This window comes from Chelonia mydas, chromosome 23 (assembly GCF_015237465.2).
Source record: "Chelonia mydas isolate rCheMyd1 chromosome 23, rCheMyd1.pri.v2, whole genome shotgun sequence".
Taxonomy (NCBI): Eukaryota; Metazoa; Chordata; order Testudines; family Cheloniidae; genus Chelonia; species Chelonia mydas.
Window position 1 is genome coordinate 4335232 of NC_051263.2, and position 27935 is coordinate 4363166.

At 59.0% G+C, this 27935-nt stretch overlaps 1 protein-coding gene across 2 annotated transcripts; it reads right to left on the reverse strand.

Annotated features, from left to right (window-relative positions):
• Positions 1-9: 9 nt before the first annotated feature.
• On the reverse strand, positions 10-27843 carry CLIP3 (CAP-Gly domain containing linker protein 3). 2 transcript variants are annotated; one of them, XM_043534863.1, is made up of 14 exons: positions 27820-27843; positions 21870-22024; positions 13581-13720; positions 12751-12844; positions 11022-11183; positions 10048-10166; positions 8974-9210; positions 8425-8560; positions 7299-7427; positions 6194-6328; positions 5894-6017; positions 5308-5375; positions 4510-4582; positions 10-3413 (listed from the first exon to the last, which is right to left on the reverse strand). In XM_043534863.1, the coding sequence occupies exons 2-14, from the start codon at positions 22003-22005 to the stop codon at positions 3359-3361; spliced, it is 1608 nt and encodes a 535-aa protein (XP_043390798.1). In that variant the 5' UTR covers positions 22006-22024; positions 27820-27843; the 3' UTR covers positions 10-3358. The 2 variants fall into 2 exon arrangements, with proteins under 2 accessions (XP_043390798.1, XP_037740584.1); XM_037884656.2 differs by lacking the exon at positions 27820-27843 and adding an exon at positions 25521-25635.
• Positions 27844-27935: the final 92 nt, after the last annotated feature.

Genomic DNA, 27935 nt, shown 5'->3' on the forward strand with positions numbered 1-27935 from the left:
TACACAATGCACATAGAAACACTCTTTATTAATGACAGATAAGCAATAGGCATACTGATTTCTTCTCATGCTGAGTTTTCCAGAGATCCTGGATGGAAGGGGAAAGGGACAAGGCATGCAGAGTTAACAGCGAGATCATCAGCGGGAGTAACAAGCCACTCGCTAAACCATTTACAAGGAGAATGGGTTACAAATTTTAAAAATAGTGTTAAAGAAACTCCATCTGACATGATTTCTATTATACAAACACTGAGGCCATGGCGGGGACCACTGCAAAGGAGTCAGAGCCGGACTAGGGCCAGGTTAGCATTTTGACAGCGGTCCCCGATGATGGTTAGCATCAGGAACGCAGGCCCGGCCGGGGTGACTCAAGGTCCGGATGAAATGGGGGAAGGCCCAGGATACCCCCTCGTGACCAGGACAAAGCTGAGCAATTGCAGGTTTTTTATTGCTAGTAAAAAGAAAATGAGAAAGCGGGAGTCTTTTTATTGGGCTAGAGAGGAAGCAAAGGGGATGAGGCCATGTGTGTGTTTAGTACTCATAACAGCTGACAGGGATGGAGATGCATGTCGGGTGCAGCTTTAGGAGCCAGCCCTGGCTTCCTATTTCCAAGGCTCCTTTCCCAGTGCCAGGATAGGACCCAGGAGTCCTGGCTTTTCCCAGCTCTCACAAAATGCAACAGAAAGATATGGAGGAAGGCTGGAGGATTTGGAGATGGTGGTTAGAATTCTGGCCTGGTGCACAAGCCGCTGTTCCATTTGGAGGTGTTTTAAAGTACACTGGGCCCAGGTCCTTTTTTCACTGACTGGTACTGCTCCGTGTTTCCAGGAGGGGCTGCCACTCTGAGGGGCTCAAAGCCTTCTCGTTTTGCAAGCTCCATGATCCCTCAGTGAGGTGGGTCAATATCCTCATCCCCATTTTGTTGATGGGGGAAACCGAGGCACACAGAGGCACAGAGACTTGCCCATAGTGTCAGTGGCAGAGCTAGGAAGAAAACCCAGAAGTCTCCCACCTCTAAACACTTAGCCACCCTCCTTCTCAATGCCAAGAACAGAACCCAGGAGTCCTGGCTTTCTATTCCTTTGCCCAATGCACCTTTCCTAATGTCAGGAATAGAACAGGTGTCTGGACTTCCTTTTCCCTTGTCCTTCCCAATGTCAGGAATAGAAACCAGGAGTCCTGGCTTCCCCACCTCTAACCACTGGACCAGGCTGCCTCTGCTTACTAACAGGACACCCCAGAGAAAGCAGGTTGACCAGTCGTTTTCTCCAGCTTTCCTACTTTGTGACGTTAGGGGACATGGCAGCAGCAGTGGAGGATGGAGGGAAGGGTAAGAATGGATGGATAGATCCAAGGATAGAGGGAGAAGGATGGAGAGATGGAGGGAGAAGATGGATGGATAGAGCTGAGGAGGGAGGGATAAGGAAGGATGGGTGGCGGGACAAGATGGATGGATCCGAGGACAGAGTGCGATGGATGGAGGGATAGATTTTATGCAGCTGTTCCTGGTTGCTAGCAATGACCCACGCCCTGTCTTGGGCAGCCCCCAGCCAACTGTCTGTAGCTCTCCCCCAGCGAGAGCAGGCTGCGGTACTGTTTGCTGCCCAGAGCCGAGCCCCGGCACTCAGACAGGGAGCTCTTCGCCGTTCCCAAAACCAGCCACCCGGAGGCTGTTGGCAACGTCCCAAATACCTCCGACTTCCCAGCGTTCCCAAGACCGGCCCTGCCCCCAGACGCTGTACCCCTTTCCCTAGACCGGACCAGCTGACGTGGTACCACTCCCCTCTAGTGTGGACGCAGTTTTACCAGGCTCAGTGTGCTGACACCAGGATAGCTATTCCCACATGGGAAGGGGAATAAGCTCTTGCAGTATGAGGCATCTTTATAAACCGCATGGTTATACTGGATCAAAGCTGGCTATTTATCCAGGCTGAGGTTGTCACAGGAGAGAACCGGGCAGCTCATTCCCTTACACTGGTTCCACACACAGATTTTGTGCTGGCACAACCGTGCGGGCTAGAAGTGTGATTTTTTTTACTGATACCATTACACTGATATAACCCCCGTGTAGGTTTACTTGTAGCCAGTATAGCTTATTCCCTTTCCTCTCCGCTAGACTATATAAGCACCTTGATACCAGTATAAATTCACAGCACTGCTTTAACTGGACTGGGACTGGACTGCTTTAACGGGGAGAGTTAAACAGGACAACGTTGGTGTTTAGACAGACCTTCGGCTCGGTGGAGAACATCAACATGCCCTCCATGGCTAATTTTTCTTTTAAGATAGTTATTAAGGGTGGTTTTCTTTTAAATTTTTTTTTTTTTTCCTAAACAGCTCAAAAGGAAAAAAGCCCGGCGGCTCTGCCTGTGAATAAAGAGCGATCACGCCGAGGGGAACGAATCGATGAGAGTGAAAGAGGGACAGAGGAGCACCAGGCACCCTGCTGTGTTAAGAGACCCCAACCCCTCAGATTCGCCCTGAACGTATCGGGTACAAGCTGCTCCAACCTTTGAAGCCAACATCAGATGGTCCTTGGAGCGGTTGTGTCTCAAGGGGAATGCTTAGCAATCTTAGTAAGCGCTGATCTCACTTAGAAATACACTCACGCACTGATTTCCCCCCATGGTAACTGCACAGGGCACCCCAGAGTGAATGCCTGGGGGACAGGGGCTTTCTCAGAAGGGGGCCTGCACTGCTTCCAGAGAGGAGGATCCCCCCAAATCTCACTGCTCTTTAAGGTCCAACACGAGACCGGTTTCTATAAGCCAGATCTCCTCCCTGGAAGGAATTGAGCAATCTAATCCTGGAAGGTGAGCATTACATGATTCCCAGAGAAAAAGGCGGCTTAAGCTGGGGAGGAGCATTACTTCCACACTTGGAGTGTTATAACCTGACACTGTCCACGCAGCTACAGAGATGTAGAGAGAGGCCAGGTTAGATTAAGTTTCGTTGGGGAGCAACTCAAAGGGCCAGGTTCAGGGGATGCTGGATCGGCCTTACCCCGAGCGTCAGGCTCAGAGCAATCAAACCGCAGAGGGAAATCCGTACCAAAGAGGTTTTGTGTTCATGCCACTGTGCTCCGGAGGGGGGTCAGGGGAGAAATCAAAGAGGGGAGCTTCCAAGCCCATGTCACATCTACCCGGGGTGGGAGGTGCATACGCGTGGTGTTTGGGGGGGGTTAGTGCAGCCTTTCTCGCAGACTACGGGGGGCGACGTTCAATGGTACCAAGGCACTGGGGTTCACTAGAACTGCGACTAGGGTGGGGGAGATGAGAGCCCAACGGGGAGAGCAGTCTTTCGGTTAGTTGGAGAACAGAGGACAGAGCGGAGGACGGGAGAGGCGCGCGCCGAGGCCTTAGGACTGCATCTCTGCACGCAGCATCCAGGGGAACCAGCAGCAGAAGAGTAATCTGAAAGAGACGAGAGACGGGGGGAGCGCTCACCAGGCAGCTCGCAGCAGGGACCCCGCCAGCAGGGGGAGAGGAAATGAGAAGGCAGCGTGTCAGCTTCTAGGGGCAGGGACTGGCTTTTTGTTCGGTGTTTGTACAGCACCTGATCGCAATAGAAATGTACAGCGCCTGGCGCCACAGGATCCTGGTCCAAACCTGAAAGGCACACAACTGTACAGCACCTCGCACCATTGTGACTGGGGCTCCTAGGCACTACCATAATACACCTAAGAGCAATAAAAATATACAACACCTAGTACAATGGGGTCTTGCTCCATGACTGGGGGGGTGCTACCGTAATACACTTAATTGCAATAAAAATGTACAGCCCTAGCACAAAGGGGTCCTTGTCTGTGACGGGGGTTTCTAGGCGCTACCGTAATTCCCATAATAAATAACAACAAGAGCGAGGTAGGCAGCCAGGGAACGGGTATTTCCCCCCAGCTAGATCTGAGGGGGGCTCACAACAGGTTAGCCTCCTGAGGACTGAAACGCCGAAGTCTAGTTCAAGTCTTCAGGCTTGATACAGAGGTATCGGGTGAAACTGAAGGGGTCAGATTCGATGGTCTAATGGTCCCTTCTGGCCTTAACCACTATGACTCTATCAATCATCCCCTGCAAGAGCTGGTGCAGACGTTCCAGGGGTCTGGTGCTGTCATTCTCACTTGAGACAGGGAAGGTGGTTTACAATGGCTTTAAGCCAGCTCTGTCCTCCCCATATGCTTCCTGTGCAGGGGCCTGCCCGGCCAGCGTTATAAGTCAGAGCAGCCTCAGGGCTGCTCTAGCAGTCAGTTAGCTCTGACACTGCTCTCATTTCCTGTTTGCTCCTCGTGTGGCCTGGTGGGCAGAGAATAGCCACAGCACAGTGCACTCCTGCCGCGTTCCTGATCCTCCCCCCATGGATCCTGGGGAGCAGAGAATAGAAACAGCAGGGTGCTTTGGCCACATCCCCAATCAGCCCCCTATGGGCCCCGGTGGACAGAGAGTAGCCACAGCGCAGGGCCACAGCACTCCAGCTATGCCCCCCCCCTCCCCCACAGCTCCTCCCCTGCCTTACCTAGAGATGGAGTTTTCTGACGTGATGTCTTTTGGGGTCCTGACTGCTGTGAAGTTGCGCTTTGGCTGTGACACTGCGAGAGAAGGGACAACGCCCTCGCTTTAAAGGGAGTCACTGTACCCGGGGGCCACCGACGCCCTCTAACAAACCCAGGTGGAATCACCGTGCAACAAACCCAGGAGGGTGCACAGGCCTAGTGGTTAGGGTGCTCGCCTGGGATGTGGGAGGCCTGGATTCAATTCCCTGCATGGTGGCTGCAAAGGATCGCAGCGATGACGGGGCTTACGGCTCTAAACAGGGAGGAGGGAGGGGGTGGCGGGCTGAGGCAAGGGAGGGTTGCTGCTGCATCGAGGGCAGTGTGTGTTGGGGGAACGGCGCTGGCAGAATGAGGGGAGCATGGAGCAGGGGTTGGAGCACTACCTGCTAAGCCACAGACTCCCTGCGTGACCTTGAGCAAGTCACTTTGCCCCTCTGTGCCTCAGTTTCCCCATCTGATCAAGGGGGATAAATATTCCTGCCTCCCAGGGGGGATGTGAGGCTAAAAACACCCTAACGATGGTGAGATGCTCAGAGAGGACAGTGCCGGCAGGGGGTCACATAAGCACTGAAGAGAGATTCCATGGGGCCATGCCTTAGGCACAGATGGAATTGCTGGGGAAGACTGGATGTCTCCATGGCCTCACTAGCTAAGTCACCCCCGGTGCAAGGCCACTGGAGTCATAGGTGGGGTGGGCTTGGCCCCTGGTCCCTCCCGTCGCTGGGGGCAAGGGAAAGGCAGAGGATCCAGAGTATACCTACTAGTGACTTGGTGCACCTTCTTCACCGAACTGCTGCTATCTCCCTGGGAGTCTTTGGGGCCACCGATCCTGAAAGGGAGGGGCAGAGAAGAGAGGCTTGTTCACGGAGGCGTGGAGGAGCCAGGACCGGACCGACGCCGGGGAGCTGCCCAGATTCCAACCCCCGGTGATAGTCCAGGAAGGCTGCTCGCATACCAGTGACGGGGATCAGGGTGAACCCCCAGCATAGGCGAGACCTGAGATCTGTCCCAAAGCCTCTTAAAAATGGGAGGTGGATAATCCGGGCAGAAGCCACTTCTGTGACATTTGCCTCAGACAGGGAGAATATCTGCCACTCAAAGGGGCTTCGTTAGGATGATTTGGAGGCTGTCGCGTCCTTGCCAGTGAGAACCAGAGCTGTCAAACGCTGCGGGAAATGGTGCTCACAAACGCCCCCTCAGGGAGGCAGGATTTGAACCCAGCACGTGTAGGGCCACAGCCATAGGTTCCCACCCTTGAGCTAAAGAAGCAGCACGTCCCTTGGTGGGGTCAGCCACCAAAAGGCAATCGCTCACGCTCACACGCAGCGAGAGCCAGGAGAAACGTACCTCTGGACCCTGGAAGGTGGGGCAAAGACTCCGTGTTTAGGGGGGCAGGTGAAATACCGGACCCCAAAGACCGAGCCATCGTGTTTCCCCGTGGGCTTGTCGAGTTCGATGCCGAACCAGTAACCTGGCGATGGGATAAGAAGCCGTCAGCTGTCCACTTCCCAGCACGAGCCGCGGGATCAAACCCCGGAGCCTCGCATCTACAAGCACCAGACTCCCACTCCAGAGCTAAAAGACCCTGTTACAGGCTTTTCCACCCACCAACCGGCGGCTCTGCCCTCCCGCCAGCCGGTGCCTTACCCGGCGCAAAGTCCGTCTTGCCGTAGAACCGGATGATGCCCTGCTTCTGCCCCGCCACCAGCACCTGGTCCCCAATCTCGATCTTCAGCCCTTCTCGGTCCAGGCTGCCCACGGATGGAGACTTCTTCCTGAGGGCTGAGCGGAAAGGCAGTGAGACCAGCCCAGGGCTGCCCAGACCTCCAGCAGCAGTGGCCCCAGCGGGTAGCCTGGTGCCAGAGTGGGGCTGGAAGGGGGGCGGTGAATGAAACCCCTCCCCCTGCTCACCTGTAAGCCAATCCTGCCATCTCCCTGCCCTCAACTTTTCCTCTCTCCTCCAGTGAGTGACTTGGAGGGAGCAGGGGGAGGAGCCGAGGAGAGGGGGCGCTGAGCCCACAGCAGGAGATGCCAAGCCCAGGCTGACCGAGGGAAGGGTTGGAAAGGGGGCAGGGGGTGGAGAGGAGGAGACTGACTGGAATATGGGGGAGGAGCGATGCACATGGGTGGGGAGAACTGGTGAGATTGGTTTGTGGGGAGGCTGGGCCTTTTCCAATTTGCATATGTAAATAGCATGCAGATTTCCCCTTCCACTCTTTGCGGCACCAGAGCCGGCCAGCCTGCCGGGGCTTTGACGTCTCCCCCACCAGACAGGGAGGGGCAGGCACGATCTGAGGACAGGGCCGGGGGGCTCCTGGTTTATCTCCTTGCAAAGAGCCCCTGATTAATTGGCCGTCATGTCAAGCCCCTTGATGAGATTTCAGATCCAAAGGCCAGGTCAGCTCTTTCCACCCACCCCCAGCGATAAAGGATCTTCAGGGTTAATTAGCCAAGTACCTTTCTAGATGTGGATGAATGAGACATGGAAGGAAAGGGACACAACCAAGGTCACACACAGAATCAGTGGCAGAACTGGGAGTGGAAACCAGGAGTCCTGTCTCCCAGCACCGCCCCCGCCCCAGCTCTAACCACTAAACCCCACTTCTCCCAGAGCTGGGCAAAGAAGTGAACCCAAGAGTCCTGCCGCCCAGCCCCCCTGCTCTAACCACTTCCCCTCCCAGAGTTGGGAGCAGAACCCAGGAGTCCTGGCTCCCAGCTCCTGCTGCTTCAGCCACTAGAAGTGCCCCGCTACCTTTCTTGTCCTTCCGGCCCTTCCCGGTCATGCGGGAGAAGTCCATGCGGGGGGTTTTTGGGGTGGACGTCACCGATGACGGCATCTGGTCTGTGGCTTTGGCGATTTTAGACACAGAGGCGAAAACCCCTGAGAAGATGGAGAAAAAAACAACGACAGTCAATGGGGGACTCAGAAAATGCTAAACTGTACAGCCCAGGATCCATTAAGCCACATTCCCTTCCAGAGAGAGGAGCAGAACCCAGGCGTCCGGGCTCCCAGGCCCACCCGCTAGCCTCTGGGCCAGAGGTGGGCAAACTATGGCCTGCTCCCTGCAGCACAGCGCCCCCTACTGTCCCACATCCGGCCCGTGGGACCATCCTGCGGCCCTTGAGCTCCTGTCCGGGGAGGCTCGCCCCCAGCTCCTCCCCTCCTGTCCGCCCTCCCTTGCCGGGCCGCCAGCACTCTGGGGTGGGCGGTGGGGCTGCGAGAGCTGCAGGTGTAGTGTATTAAATTGCTCCCCATAGGAATATGCTACCTACGGTGTACACTTACAGTTCCCAGTCCTGGTGCTCTGAGCGGCATGGTAATGGGGCGGGGAGTGGGGGGGTTGCATAAGGGGCAGGGGGTCCCGGGGGGCAGTCAGGGGACAGGGAGCAGGGGGGTTGGATGGGGCAGATGTTCAGAGGGACGGGGCGGTCAGGGGACGGGGAACAGAGGGGGCTGGATAGGGGGTAGGGTCCCAGGCGGGCAGTCAGGGGACGGGAAACAGAGGGGGCAGTCAGGGGGCAGGGGTGTGGATAGGGGGTGGGGCAGTCAGGGGGCAGGGAGGGTTGGATAGGGGGTGGGGTCCCGGAGGGAGCAGTTGGGGCGGGCGGTCCTGGGAGGGGGCGGTCAGGGGACAAGGAGCAGGGGGGATTGGTGGGTCCGGGGTTTTGAGGGGGGCAGTCAGGGGGCGTGAAGTGGGAGGGGATGGATGGGGAGTGGCAGGCTGTTTGGGGAGGCACAGCCTTCCCTGCCCGGCCCTCCATACAAGTTCGGAATCCCGATGTGGCCCTCGGGCCAAAAAGTTTTGCCCACCCCTGCTCTAGACCCCGCTCCCCTCCCAGAGCTGGGAACAGAACCCAGGCGTCCGGGCCCCATTTACCTTGCTTCGGAGGGCAAATGAAGTAGCGTATTCCTCCAACGCTCCCATCGTTCTTGCCCTCTGGCTCGTCCAGCTCCACCCCGATCCACTGGCCACTCGCGAACTCCGTCGTGCCACAGAAACGCAGGGTGCCCAGCTACAGAGACGCAAACAGATCATCGGCCGTCCTGAGCCCCCACCCCGCTCCCTGCAGCACAGCGCCCCCTACTGCCACACTGGGGTCAGCGCAGGCACCGAGGGGAGAGCGCCCCCGACCCTGCTCCCTGCAGCACAGCGCCCCCTACTGCTGCACTCAGGTCAGTGCTGGCATCGAGGGGAGAGCGCCCCTGACTGAGCCCCCACCCCGCTCCCTGCAGCACAGCGCCCCCTACTGCCGCACTCAGGTCAGTGCTGGCATTGAGGGGAGAGTGCCCCCTACTGAGCCCCCACCCTGCTCCCTGCAGCACAGCGCCCCCTAGCGCCACACCGGGGCCAGCGCAGACCCAGCCCCGGCCCGGCCCACCCCTGCTTCGTTTGGGGAGCTCCCAGAGGGGGCCGACGGGCCGGTACCTTCTGTCCGTCCACCACGACGCGCTCCCCCAGCTTGAGGCCCAGGGAGGTGAGCATCAGGTTGCCGGGGATGTTGTCGTAATTGGGCAGCGTGACCTTGGGCAGGTTGCAGCTCAGGGGGACGGCGTCCAGCAGCAGCTGCTTGAGCTCCTTGGCCACCATGGCGGCCTCGGCCTTGTCCAGCGTCATGTCCATGGGGTCGGGCACCACGTCGGCCGGCACCTGCCCTTTGCTGTTCTGCAGGGGGCAGAGGGGGAGAGAGGCTGGGACGGGAGGAGGGGACGGGGCAGCTGGGGGAGGGGGGAAGGGCCCGAGAAGCTGTCTGTGTGCGGTCCCCCATCCCCTGTGTTATATCCCAGAGTCAGGGCCCTCTTTGCCTGCGGCCCCTCCCCCCAGTCCATATCCCAGAGTCAGGACCCCTCTTTGCCTGCAGCCCCTCCCCCCCAGTCCATATCCCAGAGTCAGAACCCCTCTTTGCCTGCAGCCCCTCCCCCCCAGTCCATATCCCAGAGTCAGGGCCTCTCTTTGCCTGCAGCCCTTCCCCCCCAGTCCATATCCCAGAGTCAGGGCCCCTCTTTGCCTGCAGCCCCTCCCCCCAGTCCATATCCCAGAGTCAGGGCCCCTCTTTGCCTGCAGCCCCTCCCCCCAGTCCATATCCCAGAGTCAGGGCCCCTCTTTGCCTGCAGCCCCTCCCCCCCAGTCCATATCCCAGAGTCAGGGCCCCTCTTTGCCTGCAGCCCCTCCCCCCAGTCCATATCTCAGAGTCAGGGCCCCTCTTTGCCTGCAGCCCCTCCCCCCCAGTCCATATCCCCACAGTTACGTCCTCTCTTTGCTGCCACCTCCCCCTGCCCTCTCCCCAGTCCATATCCTGCCAGTCAGGTCACTGGTTTGATGCCAGCTCCCCTCTCCCTCCCCACCACCCTGATCCGTATCCTGACAATCTGGTGTCTTTTATATGCTGCCAGCTGCCTCCCACACCAGCCCCTATCTTGCCCCAGCTGGTCTCCTGCCTGTATAAGGTCATCCCCTCCCCTCTGGGCAGTTTAGTTCCCGTTCCCGTGCCCGGGCTCTCACCCTGACAGCAGGGTTGGCCCCGTGCTCCAGCAGACACTTCACAGCCCCCAGGCACAGATTGGAGGCGGCGATGTGCAGCGCCGTACCGTGGTTGAAGTCGCTGCAGGTCGAGTTGAGCACTGCAAGGCAAAGCACGGACGCGGCCCAGGGTGAGGCATCAACCCCTGCCCTAAAGGGACCTGCCGCCCCCCATGCCAAGGGCTAGAGGGGAAACAGGGGCGTGGGGAGCGATTTGTCCAAGATCACACAATGAGTCAGTGGTAGAAGTTGGAACAGAACCCAGGAGTCCTGGCTCTCAGCCCCCTGCTCTAACCACTAGACCCCACTCCCCTCCCAGAGCAGGGGATAGAACCCAGGAGTCCTGACTTTCAGCCCTCCCCCACACCTGCTCTATCCACTAGACCCCACTCCCCTCCCACAGCTGGGGATAGAACCCAGGAGTCCTGACTCCCAGCCCCACCCGAATAAACACTAGAACCCGCTCCCCTCCCACAGCTGGGGATAGAACCTAGGAGTCCTGGCTACCAGCCCCACCCCCAGAACCACTAGACCCTACTCCCCTCCCAGAGCTGGGGATAGAACCCAGGAGTCCTGACTGTTAGCCCTCCCCCACTCCCACTCTAACCACTAGACCCCACTCCCCTCCCACAGCTGGGGATAGAACCCAGGAGTCCTGACTCCCAGCCCCCTCGGCCGCTCTAACCACGAGACTCCCCTCCCCTCCCAGAACCGGGGATAGAACCCAGGAGTCCTGACTCCCAGCCCCTCTCCCTCTCTAACCACTGAGGTCACCTGTGCCTTCCTAGGTATTTTGACATTCCCCGGTTACCAGAAACATGGCTTGGGCCACTTGGGCCAGGGCAACGCAACCCCAGAGCCCCTGGGCAGTAGCACTCAGGGGGGTCCCCGGCTGGACTCGGGGGGGAAGCATCCCCCTCTCTGGCATGTGTCTCCCCCCTCTCGCCCCGGCTCACCTTTGGGCTTGGAGCCTTTGAGCAGGAGGCGGATGAGCTCAGGCACGTCGAAGTAGGCGGCGTAGTGCAGGGCGTTCATGTTGGTCCAGCGGCTACGCAGGGTCACGTCCACCCCCAGGGCCAGCAGCTGGTTGGAGAGGCGGACGGCAGCAGCAGGGTCACCTGGGGGGAGGGGGACAAAGGCGATGGGATCAGAGCCCTGAGTGGGCACAAGAGCCCCTGCAACCGCCCTCCCCCTGAGGCTACTGCACACTCCAGACTGGAGGAAGGCAGAGGCGCGCTGGGCCCAGGCTGGGAGCCCCGGCTCCCTGTGTCACGGGACCCCCAGGAGGAGCAGCTTGGCTTGCACTGGAAAGGAAGCAGCTCTCCAGCCACGGCGAATGGGGGAAAAGCCCGAAATAGAGGAATGGAGTGTGACTAATGGCTGCCTGAGTCTGCCGAGAGCCTGAGCCCATCGCTCTGAGCACGGGGAGCTGTCCTGGGTGTAACTAATGCAGCGACACTGCCTGGGTCTGCCGAGAGCCCGAGCCCATCGCTCTGAGCACAGGGAGCTGTCCTGGGTGTAACTGACACTGCCTGGGTCTGCCGAGAGCCCAAGCCCATCGCTCTGAGCACGGGGAGCTGTCCTGGGTGTAACTAATGCAGCGACACTGCCTGGGTCTGCCGAGAGCCCGAGCCCATTGCTCTGAGCACGGGGAGCTGTCCTGGGTGTAACTAATGCAGCGACACTGCCTGGGTCTGCCGAGAGCCCAAGCCCATCGCTCTGAGCACGGGGAGCTGTCCTGGGTGTAACTAATGCAGCGACACTGCCTGGGTCTGCCGAGAGCCCAAGCCCATCGCTCTGAGCACGGGGAGCTGTCCTGGGTGTAACTAATGCAGCGACACTGCCTGGGTCTGCCGAGAGCCTGAGCCCATCGCTCTGAGCACGGGGAGCTGTCCTGGGTGTAACTGACACTGCCTGGGTCTGCCGAGAGCCTGAGCCCATCGCTCTGAGCACGGGGAACTGTCCTGGGTGTAACTAATGCAGCGACACTGCCTGGGTCTGCCGAGAGCCCGAGCCCATCGCTCTGAGCACAGGGAGCTGTCCTGGGTGTAACTGACACTGCCTGGGTCTGCCGAGAGCCCGAGCCCATCGCTCTGAGCCCAGGGAGCTGTCCTGGGTGTAACTGACACTGCCTGGGTCTGCCGAGAGCCTGAGCCCATTGCTCTGAGCATGGGGAGCTGCCCCAGGTATCTCAGTGGGTTTTTTAACTCCCAGCCGCCCTGCTCCTGGGGGTCCGGCCAGCCCTGCCCGAGCAGGGAGCTCTGTGTGGGGCAGATTGGGGAGAGTGCAGCAGGCCCAGCCCCCCGCCACCAAGCAGAGACACCCCAGCTGCTGAGGTGAGCACTGTGGGGCCCCCACACAGACCTCTGTGCAGGAGAAAGAATGGCCCTGATCCTGCTCCACAGGGGGAAGAAATGGGTCCCACGATGCTGGCCCTGCCTCAAGGGGATGGGGGCCGCCTGCCACCCCCCTTCAAGTGCGGGTTGGGCCCATGGCACGGGGGCAGAGTCTGCGTGGGGGAGTGTGAGCCCCCCAGATTGTTCCAATTGCTCCAGGACAGCAGCTCCCCACCCCCCAACCGGGGGATTTGGCCATTCGCGCCGCAGCGGAGATAGAGGGCGACCCCCACCAAGGGAGCCTCCCCCTCCCACCCCAGCCTGCAGCCCTCCCCCGACCCCAGCTCACCGACACCGTGCGCGCCGGCTTTGCAGGCGTAATGAAGTAGCGTCATGTCGGTCAAGCCATCCCGGTCGTTCACATGGCAACCACGCTTCAGGATCTGGGGGGGGAAGAGGGGAGGAGGGCAGGGGGAGGGGGAAAGAGGGGAGAGAGGGTGGGGGGAGGAGAAGAAGGGGAGGGGAAAGAGAGAGCAGGGGGGTGGGGTTGGCCAGAGCTGATCAAGCCTTGTTCCCCCCCAGCCATCCTGCTGCGTCTCAAGTTAATTTCCAGGCCAGCAGCACCCAGCCTAGAGTGGGAAGGTGCCTGGTGATGGGAGCTTGGGGGGTGCAAGAGACGAGCGCGTCTCAGGGCCTGATGGGAGGTTTCTAACAGCAGCCACACGGTGCACCTCTGCCCTGGGGATTCCGAAGGCAGGCACTGCCCCTTTGGCAGAAGGGGGAAACTGAGGCACAAAGGGGGGAAGGGACTTGCCTCGGGTCACAAAGCGACTTAGTGGCAGTGCTGAAGATAGAACCCAGGAGTCCTGACTCCCAGCCCCTCTCTGCTCTAACCCGCTCAACCCCCCTCCCCTCCCAGAGCTGGGAACAGAACCCAGGAGTCCTGACTCCCAACCCCCTCCCAGCTCTACCTCGGAATTTCCTGTGGGCTGCTTTCTGACCCGCTGCGGCGCCGATCTCAGACCCCCGCAGTGGAATCAGGCCCTTCTCTGATCAGGATGTGCCGGTTCCACCCAGCTGCAGCCCCCCGCGGCGCGTCCCATGTCCCCAGGGCGGGCAACCCGGCACCTCTCGCGAGCACCAGGCATTGCGCAAGGCGCGTCGGCTCCCCTCACTCACCTCGCTGCCTATGACATCAATCTTGTGTTGCACCTGGGGGACCCACTGTCGGATGATGGCAAACAGCTCTGGGACCGTGGTCTTGGGGTCGTAGAGGATTTCTTGGCAAGCCGGGTCATTCGGGTCAAAGAAAGTGAAAGCTGGAAAGAGAAGGAAGGTCTTTAAAAAGGGGGATCTACCCCTTTATTAGGTGCCCTACAGTAGCACCTGAATCCCCATCCAAAATCGAGACCACGCCATACCGAGCTTGTATGACAGTAGCACCTAGAGGTCCCAACACAGACCAGGGCCCCCTTGTGCTGGGGACTGCACAGACACCAGTTAGTTCTTGCCTAAACAGACAGAAGTGGAAGGGGAAACTGAGGCACAGAGCGGGGAAGGGATGTGCACAAGGCCACCCAGCAGGCCAGTGGCAGAGCCGGGAGCGATGAAGAGTCAGGGTGTTTTCTGAGCACAGCTTGTTTCATTTACACCAGCCCCTGGCCAGAGGTGGTTGCAAACAGCACGCAGGCCCCCGTCCACCAGGACCCAGCGATAGCCAGTATGTGCCCGCATGCCAGACCTGCCCCTCTCTGAACCAACTCTCCAGCTCTCCAGAATCTCAGCTTTCATTTACAAACCGACTAGCTCTTCTGGTTGCCCAGAAAACAGGTCCCCATGCAGAGAGTCTGAAGTAATTGCTCGGAGAGGTGTGAGCCGCTCCCCTCATCTCAGGAAGGCGTGAGCCCGTTTAAACGTCCGCCACGTTAACGATTTCATGTCCGGCCAAGCCAGGGCAGGTCACGGGGATGCGCAATATGCTGGGTGGGGTTTGGGAGCGGCCACAAGAGTTTTTGTTTCTCCTCCACAATCAGGAAGGAGTCACCGGTTACAGTTCAGGGCAACTGCGCCTGTATTCCCCCTCCGGGGTCCAGCAGGGGCACCCGCTCTAGATTCCTAGTTCCCCAGCCATCGCCCCTCTCGGATGGAGTTGTGCATCTCAGCGGGATACGTCCAGGCAGCCCGGTCCCCAGCAAATCTGCCTGCCTCAGCCGGATTGCTCCTCCTGAGATACGCCGGGAAGTTGCTCGTAGAGTCGAGCGCACAAGGCGACGCACGGACCCAAGACGTAACCCGGATGCTGAACGTCCCAACAAAGTTGTCTGGCCACCATTAAAGCCCTATCAGTGTCACCCCGTCAGACAAACACCAACGACCCTGTCGCCTCCGCACTCCGGCTCCCACCAGCCGAGCCCCTCCCGCCCGGGGCAGAACAGCCCGGGGCTGTTAATCGGCTCCGCGCTGGAGCTGGACGATCCAGAGACGCGCTGCTCGAGTGAGGCTACATCACTGGCCCCAAGAGCTGTGACTGCAGCAGAGACCCTGCCATGGCCTGGCAGAGGGCAAGGATCGGGCAGTCACCGAGGCTCGAACAGGCCCTGGCCCATCATCAGTCCTTCTAATCCCACCCAGCGGGGGTTTGGTTTTTTTGTGGCCACAAATTCACAACGGCTCTCGCTCAGAACCAGCCCCGCCGTGAATCTGAGAGTCCCTCGCCGGTCCAGTTTGGGCGTCTGATCTCGTCCCCCCTGTAACAGCTGAGCGGCCGACCACGGGTGTCTCCTCGGGGCGCAAGTGAGCTGTTGCCTCAGGCCTGGTCTACCCTACAACGCAATGCCTTAGCGGCGCACGGGTCTCCCCTGAAATGTGTCTCCTGCCGATGTAAGTGGCCCCCGACGCCGACAGAGAAACGCCAGCTCCGCCTCTCGAGGAAATGGATTAACCACAGCGACTGGAGAACCCCTCCCGCTGGCACGAATTGCGTCTACACCAGCACGCTCCAGCAGTGCAGCTGAACGGCTGCACCGCGGCAGCGTTGCAAATGTAGACAAGCCCTAGGATACTGACGCTTAATTCATCAGGTTGGGCCAGGTTGGAGATTGCAGGAAATTGCCTTCTCTGTAGGGTGACCAGACAGCAAGTGTGAAAAATCGGGACGGGGGGTGTGGGGGGTAATAGGAGCCTATATCAAAAAAAGCCCCAAATATCGGGACTGTCCCTATAAAATCAGGATGTCTGGTCACTCTACTTCTCTGTCACACTGAGCCCAGGAGTCTAGCAGAGCCCAGGGGCAAACCCCAACGAGGGGCAGCTCAGCGTCAGGAGCAGAGAGAACCAACCCCCTTTACGACTGTCTGCACGGCCCGCTGTGGGCGGAGACACGCACGTGCGTGGGTGGGGCTTATTTAGTGGGCGGGGCTTGGAAGAGTAGCACCTCTTTTCCCCCTCTCCCATCTGACCCCTGCCCTCTGTCTGGCCAAACACCAATGGCTGATTCCCAGGGAGCAGCTCTGCCCAAAGGCTCCACTCAACTCGGGGAGACTGAGGCAACGGCTCAGTTCTCCCGCTGCTTGCAACGGCAGCATGAAAAGAGCCCAACTCTGCTCCCAGGCTAAGAGAAAGAACTGATACGGCTGTCACCGCGCCACCTGGTGACTTCCGCCATAACCCTATAAACCACCCTCCTTTCATATTTGTGCAGGGATCGCTCACCAGTGCTACCATGCAGCCTCCTCTGGGGTGGGGCGCAGCAGCGTTCAACGGCAACACGGTGCATCCCTTTAGGGTAGAAAGTAAAGGGAAACCCTACATATAATTGGAACGGCATGGGGGGACTGGAAGGAAGTAGGCTGCAGTTAACCCCAGTGCCTCGGCTAAATGGGCTGACACCGCTATATTGCAAAGAGCGTCACAGAACCATCGGAAGGGTTTAGGGTTTCAGTTTTGCATTTGATCTGAAAGACGCCAAGTCAAGAAGCACAGCGCCCCCCTAGTGACGCATTGGGGTCAGCCCTGACTGCAAGGGGAGAGCGCCTCCCCTACGGACACTCTGCAGTACAACGCCTCCTAGCACGGCCTTGGGGTCAGCCCTGACTGCAAGGGGAGAGCGCCCCCTACTGAAGCCCTGCAGCACAGCACCCCCTAGCCCCACACTGGGGCACCGGGGTCAGCACTGAATGCAAAGGCAGAGCGCCCTCTACTGAGTCACCCACCCTGCTCCCTGCAGCAAAGCAGGGGGACCAGGACTCACTGAGGGGGAAGAGTATCTCCCAAAGGCTTCTCCACCCACACTTTTTGCTGGACCGATCCCCCCGCCCCAGTACCACCCTGGGGCACTGACTCAGTCCTGACTCATAGGGTCCTTTGAATTAACCAAGGCCTGGATTAACATTCTAGCGAGCCGACAGCTCGGTGCCGTTGACACATATGGGCTGCAGCCACATTTATCCGCTTTGCAGGCAGCCTCGGGATGAATATCCCAGGCAGCGGGCACTCACACAAGAGCTTGTCTCAGCCTGCAGGGGAAACACAAAGCCTGGATCTTCCCTCCCCCAGCAACGGCAGCTTATGAAACTGCTGCTTGATCTGCACCCCAACGGCAAACCAGCATCACGAGCATCACGGCACGGCAGCTCCCCGGGCTCCGATTCATCCGTGCAGAGAGCCGCGCCAGCAGAAGTAGCCGGACGGCCACGCCCGAGGGGCGGGGGGGGGGGGGGGGGCGCATCTCGACACCACAGGTGTGCAGATGAGAACGCGGCCCCTCGGACGCGCCGTGCAGAAGCAGGGCGCGCCGGGGCCGCCGGGCGGGGACACGGGAGGCGAGCGAAAGGGGCGTCGAGTCACTTGCCGTTGAAATCAACGTGTGAGTTCCCCTCTGAGTCCAACAGGCTCAAGCCCGAGTTTATAACTCAAAACCCGAAGCAGCTTTAGCAAAGACGGAAAATAAAGACATAAAAATAGGTCCCATGAATTTTAGGCCGGTGGAGAATTATCCCTTCCGCCTGCCAGCAAATACACCCTTTCCTGGCAGTCCCCTAAGCATGGCATCATCTCCCTGAGCTCATCCACAAGCCCCTCATCCTGTCCACGGCCTCGTAGTTAAGGCAGTGGGCTGGGACTTCTAGGTTCAATTCCCCACTCTGCCTTATACAAGTGGGGTAGGAGAGAAGCAAATTTTAAGAGCTCACCTCCCTTTCATGCACTAGATAGAAGCAATATCAGGGGGGAGGGATAGCTCAGTGGTTTGAGCATTGGCCTGCTAAACCCAGGGTTGTGAGTTCAATCCTTGAGCGGGCCATTTAGGGATCTTGGGCAAAAACTGGGGCTTGGTCCTGCTTTCAGCAGGGGGTTGGACTAGATGACCACCTGAGGTCCCTTCCAATCCTGATCTTCTATGAATGACCCTCACAAATAAAAATATTCAGCATGTCGAGCGCTCATCTCGCTTGAAACACCTGCTCCGTGTTTCAGGGCTGACCCCAGCTCTTTGGAAAATATGGCTACAAGTGTGGCTTGAAAACTTGACCCTGCCTTCTCTGGGCCTCAGTTTCCACAGCTGTACTGGGGGGAGAATAATCCTGCCTTGGTTTGCCTTGCCTGTTTAGACGGGAAGCTCTTTGGGCAGAGACCATCTCTTGCTGAGTCTGGGCAGCGCCCGGCGCAACAGGGCCCCGACCTCGGTCACGGTGTGTCTGGGCAGCGCCCAACACAAAGAGGCCCTGATCTGTGGGCTCCAGACACTACCACCATAGATCTAATAAAAACAGAAGCTGGCCTAATAAATTGTACCGCACTTCGGTTGCTCAGGTTGATTTGCGGAGGAATAAACATTGTTTCAATTGTTTCAATCGTCTGATTGACTCTGGGGCTGAGCTATAGATTTCCTGAGGGCAGGGCCCTTGGACAAAGGAGAGAGCGTTTCAGAACTGGGATAAAACACAGCTTGTGAGCAGCACAAGAGCTGGCTTGTGTGATGGGGAGGCTTTTGAGTCAATTTCACACGGGTGAAAGGTGCCAGATTGATGGCATCTCTCTGCAAACCAGGCAGCCGCATTGTCTGCTATCCGCCCCCTCCCTCCGCGGCCTCCGCGCCTGTGCCAGCCAGTCCCCCTGCCCTGAGGCCAGATCAACGACCGTGCCCCCTAGAGAGAGGTCCCATATCCCAGTCCCCACCATATTCCAGCCAGTCTTCCCAATCTGGGGCCAGATCAAAGCCCACGCCCCCTAGAGGGGAGAGGTCCCATATCTTATTCCCCATCCCCTGAGCCTGCCAGCCCCTCCTCCAGGTCCTGGATTGGAATTGGAGACCCCAAGAGGAGAAGCCTCTGTTGCATTCCCCACTCCCAGAGCCAGCCAGTCCCCCCATCCTGGGCCTGGATTAGAGCCAGTGCCCCCTAGAGAGGACAGGCCCCATGTCCCATTCCCTGCCCCCTTGAGTCAGCCAGTCCCCCCCCTCGAGGCTGGATTGGAGCCAGCACCCCTTAGATGGGAAGGGTCCCATTCCCCAGCCCCATGAGCTATCAGACATCCCATCGCACCCTGCCTTTCATTTGCCTTTCCTGGGTTCTTCTAGGCTGAGCCAACTGCCCATTTGCATAACATCAGCTGTTCTTTCCGTTTGGCAGGACACCTTCTAGGATCCATCGCTCAGCCCAGGCCACGGCTGTCAATTCCGGTTATGCTGATGATTGTTAACATTGGTAAATGCTGTACAAATGCCCAGCTGCCTACGACTTCGCCCCTCTCCCAGGGCAGCCACTGCAGGAAGGGAGCAGGCCCTGCGGAGCGGAAAGCCCAGCCCCTGCCACGTAAGCTAAATGGGGGCCTGGGTGATGAGTGCGGCACCTAGGTGCTACCACAATACACCTAATAGCAAAAAATATATATACAGCACCTGGCACAATGGAGTCCTGGTCCATGACTGGGGCTCCTAGGTTCTACCGCAATACACCTAATAGCAATAAAATGGGCAGCACCTTGCACAGTGGACTCCTGGGCCATGAGTGGGGCTTCTAGGCATTACAGTATTACTAATAATTAATACATAAATAAATAAAAACAAAGGATCATAATTATTGTTAAACAAATGACTGTCTTAACTACATAAGAAACCATTTGGGTGGAGCTGCGCAGGTCACTGGTTCCAATCCTAGCCAGGCGGGTAGTGACCAGCAGCCATTTACGATTCAAGGGCTGCTTGGTGAAATGAGTCTGTGGGCCTCAGCTCACAGCAAGCAAAGAATCAGGGCCTGAACGGCCCTGGAGACTGAACTCTCTCCCCTTTCAGCTGGGGAGCAGTTTGCGCTGGAAATAAACAAACCACGTCTCTGCCTCTCTAGGGCCGTCTATCTGATGCCCGCCACAACTGCTAAATTATTAACGCTCCACCGAGACCAGTGCGCCATTGTGCTGGGCGCTGCCCAGACGCAGAGTGAGCAACGGTCCCTGTCCCAAAGAGCACACAATCTAAATAGATGAAGGCAGGGTTAGTCTCCCCATTTTACCCATGGGGAAACTGAGGCACGGAAAGATCGAGTGACTTGTCCAGGATCACACAAGGAGTCAGTAGCAGAGCCCCGGATAGACCCTCACTCTCCTGAGTCTCAGGCAAACAAGATCAGCCTTCCACTCCTTTCACCTTTGGTTTTAAATTGTTTCATTTTGTTTTTTTAAATTAATCACAACAAGGTGTAGGCACCTGGAGACCTGCACAGAGCCAAGGGGTCTCCCACGCAATCCACGCTGCAAAAAAATCCCCCCAAAGCTTATTGTACCAGCACGTGCTGTAAGCATATTCCTAGCATGGATTTCATAGCTCATCTTATTTGCCAAAATATTCACAGCATAAGCCAATAAAAATAAGTAAAGGATCCAAAGTCACACCCCCCCCCCCCGCTCCCTCTTCTACTGCTGGTGAGACACTTGCCCCTCTCTCATCTCCCCACCCCTCAAACAAAAATCTATACTTCTCTTGCCACGGTCCTAGCCAAATTCATGCAAAAGCAGCTGGGGGGGGGTGGGGGAGGGAGGAGACTTTCCAGAATAATGGCATCCGATGACGCACTGTGTCTGCATCTAGCAACACTGAGTCACTGGGCTGTGTTTAGAAACCGATCACCTGCCAATTCGTCCCCGGCACACCTCCACCGGGTCCTGGTCCTGAGAGGGATGGAGGTGGGTAATTCGTTCGTAAATTTCAGGCCCATGGAGCCAGCAGTCAAAGGAAGGGTTTCAGAACCTCTGGTTCACATCCAGCCTAGGGATTTTGTCTCCCCACCCAAGTTACCAACTATCCCAGTCTAGTTAAAGCAGGAAACCTGGGTGCCGTTATACAGGCATAAAGGTGCTCCGACATGGATAACTATTCCTGTATAGGAAGGGGAATGAGCTATACCGGTATAACCCGTCCGGCTTGTATACAGAAGAAGAAGAATCATATTCCCAGCTGACACAAACTGGTCCTAACTCTGCTCAGATCAGGCCTCGGTTTCTACGGCTGAACTCCATTAGCACTGACGAGTGGGTTGGCAGCTTACATGAAGCGAGTTTGGCTGGTCTCAGCCCATTTTCTCAGATGGCACAGTCACCTCTTGCTGGCAGTCTCAGCAGAGACACCGGGGCCTGACTGGGCCATGGAGATTGCTGGCTCAGAGCTGGCCCTGTCCAAGCAGCGGTGAGCCGTTGTGGCTGGGGGGGGTGGGGTGAGTGGAGGACGCATGGTGGATAAGTAGAACCTGGCCCTGGGGTTAAAAGCTGAATGACACAGAGCCACATGGGAGGAGAATGCAACAACATCCTTGTCACCCATAGGCCAATGCAGGGAGGCAGTGTTGCCTAGTGAATACCCCACTGGATTAGGCCCCGGGTAACCTGGGTTCTAATCCTAGCTCTGCCCCCATTTTGGGGAAACTGAGGCAGGGAGCAGTTTCCCCATCTGTAAAATGGGGCTCTGAGACCCCTTAATGAGAAGAGCTAGGGATTTTGATGCTGGGGTCTAATCCCCAGAAGTTCCAAGCACCCACCACTCTTCTTACATGCATCATGGCAACGCCCCGGGGTCCCAGCTGAAAGCAGGGCCCCATTGTGTCGGGCTGTGCACAGACACAGAGCAAGAGGCCCCCTCCTCCCCCCCCCATCCGAGAGAGCGGACAGTCAAACCAGACAACAGGCAGGAGGGGGAATTGAGGCACACACAGAAAGAAGAAGGTCAGCGGCAGAGATGGGAACTGAACTGAACTCTCCCGTGGCCCCAGCTGGTGGGCCATGCTGCCTCTCACTGGCTGGTGCTCAGCACCTCTGGGGATGAGGCCCCTCGGCAATGGGAAACATTACCCCACGCAGCTGTCTTGGGCGATGGGGGTCACTGGGATCCAAAGCCTGATCTAATGCAGGGCAAGAATGGGGAATGAAAGGAGGGTGAGAGCAAGACACTGACGAGTCCCGAGGCAGGTGGCGGGGCAAGCTCACCATAGTCCTTGGGCAAGGGTGCAGGGGCGGAGGGATGGACGATGGGTTTCTTCCTCCGTTCCAGGATGGGGCTCTGGAACTCCAGCGGCTGGCGCGCCTCCTCGGAGGGAAGCTCGGCTGAGTCGTCTTTGGTCATGATGGGTTCTTACTCCTGGCTGGGGAGGAAACGGGGGGAAAAATATCCAGGCCTCTGAGCAATCAGCCGAACCCGCCGCGCCACCCAACTGTCGTTGGGCAGGGCTAATACGATCAGACCTGGCATCTCTGCAGCACCCTCTGTCCCATGGGCTCACATTCATTTTAAGCCCCATAGGCTCACCCCCACCCCCCCACAGTGAGTTTGGTATTATTAAATACTGGGCAGGTGATGGGGAAACTGAGGCATGGACCAGTGAATGGGCCGCCTTGCAGCGTCACATGGCAAGGCAGAATGGGGAACTGAAATCCAGGGTCAAATTCCAGTGCCCTGCTTTAAACACTAGGCCCCACTCCTGTCTCTGCTCTTTCATCTGTTGTTCCCCAGTACTCACTCGGGCCTGGGTTCACTGGTCCCTCCCCCATGCTTAAGCGGGAGGGCATTTAGCTATGGGTGAGCTTAGGCCCACCGTCTACCAGCAATCACAACAGATAGGACCCCCCCAGAGCTGGGGATAGAACCCAGGAGTCCTGGCTCTAACCACTAGACCCCACTCCCTCTGCCCATCTCACCAAATCATACACTGCTGTCTCCTGCTCCAGCTTAGGAAAGCCCAGCAGTTCAGAACCCCCTCCCACCCGCATCCCCCAAAGCCCCCTATGGGAAAGGTGAGCCAGGTCTCTCCTGCCACTGGTCCACACTGGCCTGCCCTGCGGATCAGAACCGTTGCCCTGGCTGCGGATGGGGCTTCCCCAGCCCCTCCCGCTGCCGTGTGTGCAAGAAGGAAGGGAAAGAGGGGGTGTTGGTCTCAGAAGAGGGGGGCCTGGTGGGGGCCCCGTTGGACACTTGCCCCCTCCTCCCCCTGCCCTATACACACCCCTGGCCTGACATCCAAAAGTCACAAGAGCCCCAGAATCAGCGGGACTGGTGGACAAAGGGGAAGAAATGGGGCAGCCCAGCAGCGGGGGGGATGGGACCAATGGTTGGGGGTGAGGGAGGAGGATCAAGACAAGAGAATGGAGGGAGGCAATGAGGGGGGGTTGTCAAGGCCTAGAGGGGAGAATGGGGCACACAGGGCAGGACTGTGGGGTGGATGGGGATAGGAATGGGTGGATTGGGATGGAGGGGCAGTGAGGGGCACTGGGGGTACAGATGGGAAGGGTGGGGGTGATGGGGTGGTTGGGGGAGGATGGAGGGGCAGTGAGTGACACTGGGGGTACAGATGGAAAGGGTGGGGTGATCAGGGGACTGGTGGGGTGATGGAGTAGTTGGGTGAGGATGGAGGGGCAGGGAGAGGCCTGGGGTACAGATGGGAAGGGTGGGGGTGATGGGGGAACAGGTGGGGGTGATAGGGTAGTTGGGGGGCGATGGGGTACAGGGGGAGTAGTTGGGGGTGATAGGCGTGGACAGGGGAAGGATGGGAGGGGGGATGGGGGGATGGGGTACAGGTGGGGAGATCAGTCAATCAGGAAGGAGGGGAGATGGGGTTCAGGGAGGTTGGTTGGGGGTGATGGAGGTGGATGGGGGAAGGGGGGAAGGGGTACAGGTGTGGTGATCGGTCGATGGGGTACAGGCGGGTTGGTTGAGGGGCAATGGGGGTGGACGGGGGAAGGATGAGAGGGGTTATGGGGGATGGGGTACAGGTGGGGTGATCCGTCGATGGGGAAGGGGGCGGGGGGTGCAATTGGGTACAGGCGGGTTGGTTGCGGGGTGATGGGAGTGGATGGGGAAGGATGGGAGGGGTGATGGGGGAGAGGGATGGGGTTACAGGTGGGGTGATCAAAGGGGATGGGGGGGTGATGGGGTGGAGGGGAAGGATGGGAGGGGAAGGGGGGATGGGGTACAGGTGGGGTGATCAGTCGATGGAGAAGGGGATGGGGGGGCGATGGGGGTGGACGGGCAAGGATGGGAGGGGAAGGGGGGATGGGGTACAGGTGGGGTGATCAGTCGATGGAGAAGGGGATGGGGGGCGATGGGGGTGGACGGGGAAGGATGGGAGGGGAAGGGGGGATGGGGTACAGGTGGGGTGATCAGTCGATGGAGAAGGGGATGGGGGGGCGATGGGGGTGGACGGGCAAGGATGGGAGGGAAGGGGGGATGGGGTACAGGTGGGGTGATCAGTCGATGGAGAAGGGGATGGGGGGCGATGGGGGTGGACGGGGAAGGATGGGAGGGGAAGGGGGGATGGGGTACAGGTGGGGTGATCAGTCGATGGAGAAGGGGATGGGGGGGCGATGGGGGTGGACGGGGAAGGATGGGAGGGGAAGGGGGGATGGGGTACAGGTGGGGTGATCAGTCGATGGAGAAGGGGATGGGGGGCGATGGGGGTGGACGGGGAAGGATGGGAGGGGAAGGGGGGATGGGGTACAGGTGGGGTGATCAGTCGATGGAGAAGGGGATTGGGGGGCGATGGGGGTGGACGGGGAAGGATGGGAGGGGAAGGGGGGATGGGGTACAGGTGGGGTGATCAGTCGATGGAGAAGGGGATGGGGGGACGATGGGGGTGGACGGGGAAGGATGGGAGGGGAAGGGGGGATGGGGTACAGGTGGGGTGATCAGTCGATGGAGAAGGGGATGGGGGCGATGGGGGTGAACGGGGAAGGATGGGAGGGGAAGGGGGGATGGGGTACAGGTGGGGTGATCAGTCGATGGAGAAGGGGATGGGGGGCGATGGGGGTGGACAGGGAAGGATGGGAGAGGAAGGGGGATGGGGTACAGGTGGGGTGATCAGTCGATGGAGAAGGGGATGGGGGGCGATGGGGGTGGACGGGGAAGGATGGGAGGGGAAGGGGGGATGGGGTACAGGTGGGGTGATCAGTCGATGGAGAAGGGGATGGGGGGCGATGGGGGTGGACAGGGAAGGATGGGAGAGGAAGGGGGATGGGGTACAGGTGGGGTGATCAGTCGATGGAGAAGGGGATGGGGGGCGATGGGGGTGGACAGGGAAGGATGGGAGAGGAAGGGGGATGGGGTACAGGTGGGGTGATCAGTCGATGGAGAAGGGGATGGGGGGGTGATGGGGTGGACGGGGAAGGATGGGAGGGGAAGGGGGGATGGGGTACAGGTGGGGTGATCAGTCGATGGAGAAGGGGATGGGGGGCGATGGGGGTGGACAGGGAAGGATGGGAGAGGAAGGGGGATGGGGTACAGGTGGGGTGATCAGTCGATGGAGAAGGGGATGGGGGGCGATGGGGGTGGACGGGGAAGGATGGGAGGGGAAGGGGGGATGGGGTACAGGTGGGGTGATCAGTCGATGAGGAAGGGGACGGGGTGGCGATGGGGTACAGGCGGGTTGGTTGGGGGGCGATGGCGGTGACGGGTGGGGAGGGCAGAAGTGGGGCGACGCAGGGGGGGCAGGGGAGGGACCTGATCTTCGCCCGGCTGGGGGGCGGGGGCTGATCCCGGCCGGGCCCCAGATAAACACCGACCCCCACCCCGCATCCCCCCGGGCGGAGGCAGCTGGGCCCGGCCCGACGCCTCTGTCCCGGTGGGGGCCCGGCCCGGGCCGCACCTACCGGGGACGAGGATCCCTCCGTCTGCTCGGTGCCCGGGCGCTGGCGCTGGGTCCGGAGCCTCGCAGAGCCCATGCGCCGCCCGCAGCATCAGCACCAGCATCAGCGCCGCATCCCCGCCTCCTCGGGGGGATGGGGCTGCCGCGGGATCCCGGGGAGCGGGGGCTATGGGGGAAGGAGGGGGCTGTGGGGCAAGATGAGGGGGTGTAGAGGGGAGCTGGGGCTATGGGGGAAAGAGGGGGCTGTGGGGTAAGATGAGGGGGTGTAGAGGGGAGCTGGGGCTCTATGGGAAGTAGGGGGCTGTGGGGTAAGATGAGGGGGGAACAGGGGGTGTAGAGGGGAGCTGGGGCTATGGGGGAAGTAGGGGGCTGTGGGGCAAGATGAGGGGGTGTAGAGGGGAGCTGGGGCTATGGGGGAAGTAGGGGGCTGTGGGGCAAGATGAGGGGGTGTAGAGGGGAGCTGGGGCTATGGGGGAAGTAGGGGGCTGTGGGGTAAGATGAGGGGGTGTAGAGGGGAGCTGGGGCTATGGGGGAGGTAGAGGGCTGTGGGGCAAGATGAGGGGGTATAGAGGGGAGCTGGGGCTATGGGGGAAGTAGGGGGCTGTGGGGCAAGATGAGGGGGTGTAGAGGGGAGCTGGGGCTATGGGGGAAGTAGGGGGCTGTGGGGCAAGATGAGGGGGTATAGAGGGGAGCTGGGGCTATGGGGGAAGGAGGGGGCTGTGGGGTAAGATGAGGGGGTGTAGAGGGGAGCTGGGGCTATGGGGGAAGTAGGGGGCTGTGGGGCAAGATGAGGGGGTGTAGAGGGGAGCTGGGGCTATGGGGGAAGTAGGGGGCTGTGGGGTAAGATGAGGGGGTGTAGAGGGGAGCTGGGGCTATGGGGGAGGTAGAGGGCTGTGGGGTAAGATAAGAGGGAACAGGGTGGGAAGGAACCTCTCGGTTTGGTATGGGGGTTACAGGAAGAGAACAGAAGGCTATGGGGACTATAGGGGGAGAATAAGGTGGATGGGGAAGGAGGAGGCTATGGGATTGTGTGGGGGTTACAGGAGGAGAACTGGGGATATGGGAGGGGTGTCATGGGGAGAGCAGGCTGCTATGTGGGCTATAGGGAGCGAGCAGGTGTTATGGGGGTTCTGGGGGGAGAGAAGGTGCGTGGGGGTTATAAAGGAGGTCTAGGAGTCTATGGGGTTTAGAGAGGAACGTAAGGGGGCAGAGTGCCTGGGGGAAGTGGAAGGGGGTAGAGATGGGCTGTATGATGGGGTACAGACAGAGCAGGAGGTGTGGGGGTTCCAGGGGAGGGACGGGATAGAGGACTAAAACACAGTGAGCGGGAGTATAGAGGACTGTGGCGGGGCGCATAGCTAAAGAGGCATAGGGAAGGGAGTGTGGGTCGTCCTGTGGGGGTGACTGAGTGAGAGAGATGCCTCCCCTCCACTAATGGGGGCCCCAAAGTGCCTGGGAGCCTGTGGGTGCACGGAAATGGGGCTGCCACAGGGGTGGGGTCGGGGTGGCTCTTTCAGCAGTGCACAGCCATCCTGCAAGGTCTGGGACAGGGAGTGACAAAGCAACCCTGGAGCTCCCGAGACTTGAGTTCAGCGCTTCAGGCCCTGTTGTGCCCGGGCTTTCGAACAGAACCACCCCCTCATGAAGCAGTTCGGGGGGCTGAGGTGTTAGCAGACCCAGGATGGGAGACCCAGACCAGATTCCAAACACCCCATGAGTTCTGTGGGGCAGGGCCTGACGCTTCCCTCCCACCCATGGGCATTGCCAATCTGCCACAGATGGTCCTGAACAGCTCGTAAAAGTTTCTAACCACGAATACCTTCCGAGCACGACCCAATACAGGCCTCTTATATAACCTCCACAGCTACAACAGTCTTCTCTATGCGGGAAGGCAGCTGGTCCCGTTCATCGCAAAAGAATAACTCTGGAACCTAATGATGACCATATACAGTAAAAATGGCAACTACCCCCACACTACGTACTGCGGGCAGAGTAGGGGGTTACAGGTTGTTGCTGAAGCACTGCCGCTTTTTATTCCTCCTCACCCCCCCAACGTGACACCCCACCCCCCCACGATAAAGGCACGAGCCATCTGCAAAATCAGATTAGGAGGTCAGAGGTCAGGGTGGGGAGAGGGTAATAAATTCAATCCCAGCTCCAGAGAAAAGCTTTTCAGTGGAGAAGGCCCATTTCCGCAGTGTGCGTGATCCTTCGTGTCAAGCGTGAAAGATTTTGCCGGTAATTCAGGGGAGGGAGCTGGCATGGAGCTAGGAGAAAACCGAGCGTCCATTACTACAAATCACCTTAAAAGCAGCTATAAAACTCCATCCCCCCATCAGCCGATCTCCTTCCACACACGCTGGACAAAATGGAGGATGGTGGCTTGGAAGCTGCAATGCCCCTGGGAGATTCATGTTTA

Bases quoted from the DNA above. Each gene is read 5' to 3' on its own strand.
- CLIP3 (XM_043534863.1), bottom strand. From the start codon at position 22,005: ATGACCAAAGACGACTCAGCCGAGCTTCCCTCCGAGGAGGCGCGCCAG. The intron at 7,428-8,424 runs GTAAATGGGGCC...CCATCTTCTCAG, and splicing joins CATTTGCCCTCCGAAGCAAG to GGGTTTTCGCCTCTGTGTCT. The intron at 6,329-7,298 runs GTAGCGGGGCAC...CTTTCCGCTCAG, and splicing joins GGGCCGGAAGGACAAGAAAG to CCCTCAGGAAGAAGTCTCCA.